The sequence below is a fragment of the Littorina saxatilis genome, linkage group LG6, assembly GCF_037325665.1.
Source record: "Littorina saxatilis isolate snail1 linkage group LG6, US_GU_Lsax_2.0, whole genome shotgun sequence".
Taxonomy (NCBI): domain Eukaryota; kingdom Metazoa; phylum Mollusca; class Gastropoda; order Littorinimorpha; family Littorinidae; genus Littorina; species Littorina saxatilis.
Window position 1 is genome coordinate 43,087,026 of NC_090250.1, and position 10,689 is coordinate 43,097,714.

Genomic DNA, 10,689 nt, shown 5'->3' on the forward strand with positions numbered 1-10,689 from the left:
ATATAAATATATATATATATATATATATATATATATATATATATATATATATATATATATATATATATATATATATATATATTTATTTTTTTATTTTTTTTTTAATTGACAGATGTGAGATGGTGAGCAGGATCGTTTACACGCGAACGACTGTGCCTTTAAAGGAACCTTCCTTCGCATTCCATAATCATGCTATAACCAACACAGATCTGTCCTGACTTCCACATGGGATAGATGTATCCTTCAACATGAACATATGTGACCCTCCACCACGAAATGAGTCGCATGTCACCTCGCGCGGTTCTGCGCTAGGCTTAATAAAGTCCGGGGAGTGTCTGGTAACAGTGTGAGGGTCACCTTAGTCACAGGCTTATAACTCAAACAGTTTTTGCTCTTTTCTAAAACGGGTTTCACCACTGGATAGAGCATAAAAAAACGCGTTAGGAAAATGTAAAAATATGAAAATCATGCAAAGGTGACATGCGACTCATTCCGTGGTGGAGGGTCACATATATCGATATCCAACATCCTGGTGTTAGTGCAAAGAGGGAAAATGTTTGTTTTTTTCAAATAAATTTTGTAACTGGCACCAGTGTCAGCAAGAGAAATGACCTGAGCAACAACACAAAACTCGCAATCTTCAAGGAACGTAGCTAGCTGTTGAATGTTAGTATGTGTTCGTATGGAAGGATACTCTAATTCTACATAAATGCATTAACAGATCTGGGGCGGTTAACATGATCGTTCACACTCTACGTCATAACTGTTACTTTTTGTCGCTGTAACAGAAATAACAATGGGATTAAGCGCTTTGAGAAATTGAGGAATTGTTAACACTACCTCTCCCCTTAGTACACCTTAATCTCTGTCTTTTTGTCTTTGAGAAATTGAGGAATTGTTAACACTACCTCTCCCCTTAATACACCTTAATCTCTGTCTCTTTGTCTTTGAGAAATTGAGGAATTGTTAACACTGCCTCTCCCCTTAGTACACCTTAATCTCTGTCTCTTTGTCTTTCTTTCTCTCTGTGCCTATGTCTATGTCTCTTTCTGTATCTGTCTCTTTCTCTGTCTGTCTGTCTGTCTGTCTGTCTGTCTGTTTGTCTGTCTGTCTGTCTCTGTCTGTCTGTCTCTGTCTCTCTTTCTCTTTCTCTCTCTATCTCTCTCTTTTCTCCTCTCTCTATCTCTCTCTCTCTCTCTCTTCCTTTCTATCTGTGCCTGTGTCTATGTCTCTTTCTCTCTCTTTTCCCTCCATCTCTCTCTCTCTCCCTCTCTCTCTCTCCCTCTCTTTTCCCTCTATCTCTCTCCCTCTCTCTCTCTCTGTCTCTCTCTCTGTCACTGTCTATGTCTGTCTCTCTGTCTCTCTGTCTCTCTGTCTCTCTCTCTCTCTCTCTCTCTCTCTCTCTGTCTCTCTCTCTCTCTCTCTTTCTGTCTGCCTGTCTGCTCTGTAAAATCATGTGAGTCCTTCCTCCTTCTCCTTTTTATTGATGATCGTGCATCTTTTTTCGTGCGCATAGGAGACGGAGACCGCACACAGACACACAAAACACAACTAAGCTAATCATTATACAACTGTTACTGTAGTCTGACTGATTTTATTACTGCTGAACCGCAGACGTCCCGGCGATTTATAGCTTCTCGACGAACATGAACATCATAATCCGTTGTCTGGACTGACATTAATTCCCTCAGGACGTCTAGCCTGCGTTAATGAAAGAAAGAGCAAGCAGTTTCAGCTAAATTTGATTGTTTTATTCGTAGGATGCAAGATCATCAAATATCGGGTCTGTTTTCTATAGAATTTTTGTTGTCGTATGGAAATCACGAGCGATCGAGACTGGATTTGCTTGGCTCGTGTAGAACGGGCTTTTTTCACAGCCTTAGCAATGTTATGCTTTAAAAGTTAAATGCCTAACAAAGCCGCAAAAATAAATCTTCACATACTGTAAAGTGCACTTTTTTTTCTTTTTTTTTAAACAGTTTTTTATTCAGTTGCATAAATACAAAGCCGTAATTGAAAGTTATAATAAGGGGAGCACAACAAGATAAACTTATAAATGTGCTCTTAGAAACAAACGAGTAATGTGGCGGACGATATTCTAAATGCATGATATTTAAACAAATGAAAACAAATGAAAACAAGAACAACAACAACGATAACTATAGCAACAGTGGTACGGAAATCTCACACACACAACACACACACACACACACACACACACACACACACACACACACACACACACACACACACACACACACACACACACACACACATAGAGACACACACATAGAGACACATAGGACAATCAGATACAGGGGGAGAGAGAAAGAGAGAGTGCACTTCATGAGAGACTGACAGATGCATGGAATGTTTTTTTGTTGAATGTTTTTTGTGTGTGTGTGTGTTGTTGTTGTTGTTGTTGTTGTTGTGAGACTCTGATAATTAACATACAATGACAAGCACTTGTTTGGTCGAATTCTTATGTTAATTGTCATGTACTTATTGTACATTAAGATCTACCAACTGTCTAAATCTACAAGAGGACAATTATAATACTACTTTGCTTGTGGCTCTCCACTTGATAGTTTTCGTCTTTTGTTGTCATCATAACGTACTATTCTAAATATACTTGTTAAAAATAGGGAGGAAAAAAGGGACAAAAATACAATTCCTCCCTAAGTGAAATGTGTTAATGTTGTGCCTCTGTAGTTCTACATTGCTAAAATCAAACCATCCGTTTAGAGCAATAGAAGTGTATATATATATATATATATATATATATATATATATATCTATTACGTACAAGGGGTTCTTTGTTTAATTAAGTGTTATGTGCGAAAACGGGCCAAACTTTTTCACTGAAATTGACTTGATAGCCGCTTGGCTCTCTAAATTATTTCTAAAAGGACACTTGAGGACCTGCTTTTAAGCATTTTCGTTATGCTACCAAAAAGGAACAAGCCCCACGCAACTGAGTGACGTCCCCTGATGTCAAAGTGACACGATGGTTCGCTCATTCGCAAAAATTAAAGTTGGCATGTTATTTCTTGTAATGTGTCTGCATCCATCTGGGAGGTTGGTGCTATGATTGCATGGTAAGAATGTTTTGAAGCCTTCGCGTTTTCTATTTACATCGTTGTTGTCCTGAAATATGCGAAAACCGTCCATTTCGGTACTGAACTGACGCTGTCGTCTGCTGCATGTACGGAGGACAGTCAATCGAATCAGTCGACTTCCAAATGCTGCATGGACTAGCTCGAAATCTGTCAGAAAAAAAACACTTCGCCGCGGGGAATTTTAGGGTCAAGCATCATTGTTTGGTAATGTGGAGACGATAAGCTACATGTCACTAACACGGAGGATGAGAAGACTGACTGACTATTGGGGTTTAACGTCCTCTTAGACCAGTTGGCCTAATTTGGGACAGGTATTGGTAATACGCTGAAGATATGGTGTGATACTTTGACTCAAACAAGCCCGCTGTGGCTGTCTTCTTCGACACACCAGCATAGAGTTTGTCTCGCCAAAGTATCGAAATACGATCATGATAATCAGAGACGAGAGATGATGCATGCGTGTCTTCGTGTTTTCCAAGCCCTGAGAATATCGCTGTGAACTTGGGATTTTTTTTTCGTGCGCATGTGTGCACATGGGGGTGTTCGGACACCGAAGAGAGTCTGCACAAAGTTGACTCTGAGAAATAAACTCTCGCCGAACATGGGAATCGAACCCACGCTCATAGCGACCAACTGGCTACAAAGCCAGCGCGCTTCTAACTGAGCTTAGCCCCCGCCCCGGATGAGAAAAATCTTCTCAATTGGAAAGAAGGGGCACAGGCGCATTAATATGCTATCTGGGTTTGTTAGCGCACTCCAAGAGTACGCTAACAGTTTTGAAATGCGCTTATAACTGTTAGCGTACTCTTGGAGTACTTACTGACAATTATTATAATTATTATTATTATTATATTATTATTATTATCTAAGTTATTGAGACATCACAGAGATTTATAGGGCAAATCGAGAAAATGAATTATTGAACGAAGCGCGTAGCGGTGAGTTCAATCATCATTTTTGAGATTTGCTCTTTATATCTCTTAGCGCAATATGCTAGTTTCAATAACGATATTGTCAGTACCGCAAGAAAAAACAAGTCGCGTTAGGCGAAATTACTACATTTAGTCAAGCTGTGAAACTCACAGAATGAAACTGAACGCACTGCATTTTTTCACAATGACCGTAGTCCGCCGCTTGTGCAAAACGGAGTGAAACTGACGAGCCTGTTTAGCGCGGTGGTGGTTTCGCTGGGCTGCATAGCACGCTTTTCTGTGCCTCTCTTCGTTTTAACTTTCTGAGCGTGTTTTTAATCCAAACACATCATATCTGTATGTTTTTGGAATCAGGAACCGACAAGGAATAAGATGAAATTGTTTTTAAATCGATTTCGGAAATTTAATTTTGATCATAATTTTTATATTTTTAATTTTCAGAGATTGTTTTTAATCCAAATATAACATATTTATATGTTTTTGGAATCAGGAAATTATGTAAAAATAAGATGAACGTAAATGTGGATCGTTTTATATAAACAAAAATGTTATTACAATTTTCAGATTTTTAATGACCAAAGTCATTAATTAATTTTTAAGCCACCAAACTGAAATGCAATACTGAAGTCCGGCCTTCGTCGAAGATTGCTTTACAAAAATTTCAATCAATTTGATTGAAAAATGAGGGTGTGACAGTGCCGCCTCAACTTTTACAAAAAGCCGGATATGACGTCATCAAAGACATTCATCGAAAAATGAATGTCTGGGGATATCATACCCAGGGACTCTCATGTAAAATTTCATAAAGATGGGTTCAGTAGCTTACTCTGAATCGCTCTACACACACACACACACACCCCGTCGCGATATAACCTTGAACGGTTGAAAACGACGTTAAACACCAAAGAAAGAAAGAAAGAACACACACACACAGACACACACACACACACAGACACACACACACACAGACACAGACACACACACACACACACACACACTCACACAAACACTCACACGCACACACTCGCGCACACGCAGACACACATACACAAAAGCATGAACACACACATGCACGCACACGCACACCCACACGCACACTACACACGTACGCACTTACGCACGCACACACTTATGCACTCACACACACACACACACACACACACACACACACACACACACACACACACACACACACACACACACATACGTACACGCATATGCGCACGCATATGCGCACGCATATGCGCACGCATGCTGGTACGCATGTAAGCATGAACCCTCGCACGCACGCACGCACGCACGCACGCACGAACGCACGAACACACACACACAAACACAAACACACACACACACACACACACACACACACACACACACACACACACACACACACACACACACACACACACATACACCGCGACCCTCGTCTCGATTCCCCCTCTATGTTAAAACATTTAGTCAAAACTTGACTAAATGTAAAAACTAAATTCACAACGCACATTTTGCTACGCGCATTTGAATAGGCCAGGGATCGCGCTAGCTTTTTAAAAAAAAACGCGTAAGTCATACGCAACGAAACGAAAAAAACTCGTCACGGACCAATATTTTTGCGTACTACGAAAACACGTACAGACACAAACAAAACACGCACGAAAGACTTAAAGACACTCCTTACCTAAATACGGCGAGTTTTCCTGTCGAACTCCGCGCACGCCTGTCGAATAACACCCCTGCTGTCTCCAACCTTCGGGCCTTGCGAGTTTGTTTCCCGCTCTAATACGACTAGACACACTTTCCGCCTTTTGGAAGCGCGAGATGAGAGAGCAGCTAATGTCTGTTTCATTATCCGACAAGACATTATCTGGTAATACCCTCGTTACGTTCGTTTGCGATACTTCGATGCAAAAAAAAACGGACTTTAGTTTTGACGCGCAGATTTCATGTGTGTCGTCACTTCTCGAGCCCTATAGTCAGTTTCAGGATCGGGTGATTATTAAGTCAGAGCAAAAGCGCTGCGTGAAGACAAGAAAAAGTTACAATATTTTTGCGTATGGCTTACGCGGCGCGGCGAAAAAAACGCGTCAGCTACTTTTAAAATGCGTCAAATACGCAAAAATCGTGCGTAAACGCGATCCCTGTATAGGCACAACAGTGTGGTCAGGTCGTGTAAGATCTACTTTTGTGTGTCCTGTCTTACGTTTGTGGTGCTTTTTTTCACACGCAGACTCTTGTTTAAATTTCTGTTGGTTATAGTAAAATTCCAGTTTAACGTTAAGGTTGAAAGTGAAGTTCTTTCATAGAGACCTCATTTTAACTCGAAGAAATGACTGTGCACTCAGTTGTTTGCGATTCGAAACCTTCGCGCTTCGACCGATTGACTGTGCAGAGTGAAGCCCCCCTATTTTGACTCCCAGGCCTGTTCGAGTGTTAGCTCATTTGCAAAATAAATGTAGTATGTTTCTCGTGTGGTATGTACACTCATCGGGGGGTCTAGTACTATATATGGACGGTAAGAATGCTCTGAACCCTACACGTATTATATCCCCTTAGTTTGGGTTGCCTGCTCAGCTCCCATCTGCCACTCACCAGGCAAAGAGATCAGATATGATTGGCTCGATCAGCCTGTGGAACTCTTACTAAGCAAATTCTGATGCACGGAGCAAAGATCGAAGACAAAACATCGGCATTTCATATGTAAAGTTGGTATGTCATGACCAATGGCAATGTTCTCGCCAGTTCCGCTCAAAGCGACATATGTCTGAAACACTCAGGACACTGATTCTCCTTTTTACATGTGAATACATGTGTTAGGTGAAATTGTATACGCTGAGCAAGATTTTGTTCTGACACTTTAGTTTGCAGACGTTCTAGATAAGAGTACACTGACTCGTTTTATTAATGTGTTTTGCCTCCAAGGTCCAAAATACGCCATGGTAGAAAAACAGGTGAAAATAAAATCGTGAACATCTGCTCAAAAATCATGCAGGAGACTTGTTTTTGGCATAACATGATTAATTGTTTTGAATCAAGAGATATATATGTGTTACACGACACTTGAGATTGCCACAAGTTCTCAAACGTCGTATAGTTGTGTTCTTTTATTCTACGTCGCCCGTCTTCGCAGCAGCAGAAAACAACTCGTCAAATTGAGTTCGAGGATTTATTTAGCATTCCATACATACAACTGCACATCGTAGCAGAACTCAAAGTAGAAGCTTTTTAACATTCAAATCGCGCTGGCATATATAGTAAATACTCAATCTCGAGAATATTCCAGACCGAACATGATACAACTACATTATATACGAACCGTCTATGGACTAGAACAGTGACGTTCTCTGTGACGTACATCAAAAGCGCCGACGCACTTAATCCGAACGAACGCCACGAACTCACACTAAAAACAGCGTGGTAAACAACTTGTTTTGACAGGACTAGAAAGTTCACCTGCATTCTCGTCCAAGCATAAATATTGTGTTTACAAAATATAATATCGGTACTTTCCCACAAAGTACAAATAAGTCAACTACATGCAACACACAAAACTGAACCAAAGCTAAGCAACGGTAGCGTTTCCTAACAATATGGCTCTGTGCTCTATGAATTGTAGAGTGTCATGATGTAAAAACAACAACAACTACCCTCTCGTGCCCATCGTCCCATATCTGGGAGGCGGGTATTTGAGCACATAAAATCAAATTCTCACAATAATCAACATCAGTGTTTGATATGCTACTCTGACATAAAAAAAGCAACATATTTATATACGTTTCATACAAAACAAAAATGTGGGCATAAATGGGTTAACACTTTCTACCTCACCTATGTTGACCAAGTTTTGTTTAGCCGAGACCAGCTGTGCTGCAGCAGGTCATTCAGAATTGTAGAAACTGTGTAGTAACTGTGTATCAACAGGCTGGAATGCAGGCGTTAAATGGACGTTACAGGAAGCGACTGAAGCTAACAGTCTGAGCGGATATATCCGTACCTGGTCAGATAAAGCCATATGAGTGGGTACGGATATATCCGTACCTGGGAGACAATGAGTTAAGAGGATTTGTGTGACATTTAAAACAATTTCTTTGTTGCAGTGGAGCTGCGCAGCAGTAGTGCTGCTCGCCACAGCTAATGCAGGCATCCTCAACCTTCCCAACCCTCTGGGATCTATCCTTGGAGGTGGCGGGGTATGTATGTTTTTACCAAGTCAAATCAAGTCATATTGAGTCATATAAGATAAGATGAGAACAGATACGATAAGAACGGATACGATAAGAACAGATAACCTTGGAACAGATTAGATAAGATAAGAACAGACTAGATAAAGATAAGAACAGATACGATGAGAACAGATACGATAAGATAAGAACAGATAAGATACGTACAGACTAGATAAAAATAAGTAGGTAAGATAAGAACAGATTAGGTAAGATAAGAACAGATAAGATAAGAACAGATAAGATAAGAACAGATTAGATCAGATAAGAACAGATAAGATAAGAACAGATAAGATAAGATAAGATAAGAGTTAAGATAAGAATACTTTAATGTCGACTGTCATTGTACAAAATACAAAGAACAACAACAACAACATATAACATATAACATATACAATGTAGAAGAATGTCAATGTTAGTGCATGACTCAAAATGCAAAGCACCTGGACGTTTTTATGGCCCAGAATTGCTAACAGATTATGAAGTCAACCCTTTTTGGAAGGATCTTTTTAACATGTATCAAGAATTATACGACGCAAGTTGTTGTTAGAGCCAACAGAATTGTAAGCAGAACCTTTGTTTTGTAATGATCAATTACAAAATTGCTGAACATGGGCAGATTTGGCGTACATACATGTCAATATTAAAATCTTTTGCATAAGAAGATTGTAGGGGTTTACATTACCAAGAATTTCCAATAATGTACAATCAAAAGTAAGCATTGTTGACTATTTTGACAGCATAAATTCAATCAAACTTCATTCGGGCAAAAACATATATTTTACTAACATAAATGTCATAAAAAACCAAAACCTCTAAAAAAATTAATTATTGGGTTAGCACAAAAAGGCACCAAAAGCACTAAAGGGCTAACACCTGTATGACAGGACAAGCTAAACCGTAGTACAAGAGGTGTAATTAACAGTATTGTCTGTCCACAGTTCGCTGGAGGCGTTGGAGGCGGTGGCTACGGCGGTAAACGCGGCGGCGGCGGCGGCGGCGGCGGTGGCTACAGCGGGTGGCAACCGTGGCAAAACAGCGGCTGGCAAGGCGAAAAGGGGGTCGGCAACCAGGGCGGCTACGGAAGCGGCAAAGGAGGCGGCAACAGCGGATGGCAACCGTGGCAAAACAGCGGATGGCAGGGCGACAACCAGGGCGGCTACGGAGGCGGCAGGGGCGGCGGTAACAGCGGATGGCAGCCGTGGCAGGGCGGCAACCAGGGCGGCTACGGAAGCGGCAAAGGAGGCGGTAACAGCGGCTGGCAACAGTGGCAGGGCGGCAACCAGGGCGGCTACGGAAGCGGCAGAGGAGGAAGTAACAGCGGATGGCAGCCGTGGCAGGGCGGCAACCAGGGCGGCTGGCAGGGCGAGAAAGGGTTCGGCAACCAGGGCGGCTACGGAAGCGGCAAAGGAGGCGGTAACAGCGGCTGGCAACAGTGGCAGAGCGGCAACCAGGGCGGCTACGGAAGCGGCAAAGGAGGCGGCAACAGCGGATGGCAGCCGTGGCAAAACAGCGGATGGCAGGGCGAGAAAGGAGGCAATGGCGTCCGTGGAGCTGGTGGCGCTGGCGGTGGGTACGCCGGCTGGCAGCCATGGCAAAACACCGGCAAGGGAAACAGCATTTGGGGACGCTTCTAGAGTTAATTGTTGGACTCGTTTCAATTTTCTCATTTTAGCTCTTTCTTGCTTCTCCCTCTGACGACCGAACCCCACAGCGACAACCAAATCTGAAATTGCAAAGCATCACCACGCTCAGATATCAACGTGATTTTGAGCTGTCTACATTCGTTTAACACAGAAACGAAAGGAGTGAGCGCTTAAATAAATTGTATTTTGCGATGTAGTTTTGTTAAAAGATGTTCTTCTTAATGGTAGTGTATAGTAGAGGTGGCCCTTCCGTTGGCTCGTCGAACCGGCTGTCTTTCAGGATGTGGTATCTTACCAAGAGACTGGTGTGAATGTGGTGAGTGGTTTTGATACTATGGTGTGAAAAAATACAACGTTTTGCAAATCAGACAGAAGATTAGTTTGTATTGTTTCTTTCAGTTTGTTGAATGATTTGGCGTTTCTGATTTTGGTGTGTGCATGTGTGTGTGTGTGTGTGTGTGTGTGTGTGTGTGTGTGTGTGTATGTGTGTGTGTGTGTGTGTGTGTGTGTGTGTGTGTGTGTGTGTGTGGCATGCAGGCAGATCCCCAATATTGAATATAATCATATCCCCAAAGTATCGCAAGCAAACACGACACAAATCATACCATCCTTTTGATGTGCGGAACCAGACCACTGGATATCAATATGACTAAATAGAGGTTAAGCGTTTTCTCTGATTCGAATTATATTATAAACATAATGCAAGTTTTACATGTTAAAATAGTTTCGAGGATCTAGGAAGGTTTTTTTTTTCTTCTTTTCTTTTTAAACAATATTA

The 10,689-nt window shown here is 41.5% G+C and overlaps 1 protein-coding gene across 1 annotated transcript in view; it reads left to right on the forward strand.

Annotated features, from left to right (window-relative positions):
- The window catches only part of LOC138969267 (uncharacterized), a 13,452-nt gene extending 3,167 nt beyond the window's left edge, over nucleotides 1-10,285 (forward strand). Inside the window, exons 2-3 of the mRNA XM_070342013.1 lie at nucleotides 8,143-8,235; nucleotides 9,207-10,285. Coding sequence (XP_070198114.1) covers nucleotides 8,143-8,235; nucleotides 9,207-9,902 — 789 coding nt within the window. The 3' untranslated portion in view covers nucleotides 9,903-10,285. The remainder of the gene's footprint in view (nucleotides 1-8,142; nucleotides 8,236-9,206) is intronic.
- Nucleotides 10,286-10,689: the final 404 nt, after the last annotated feature.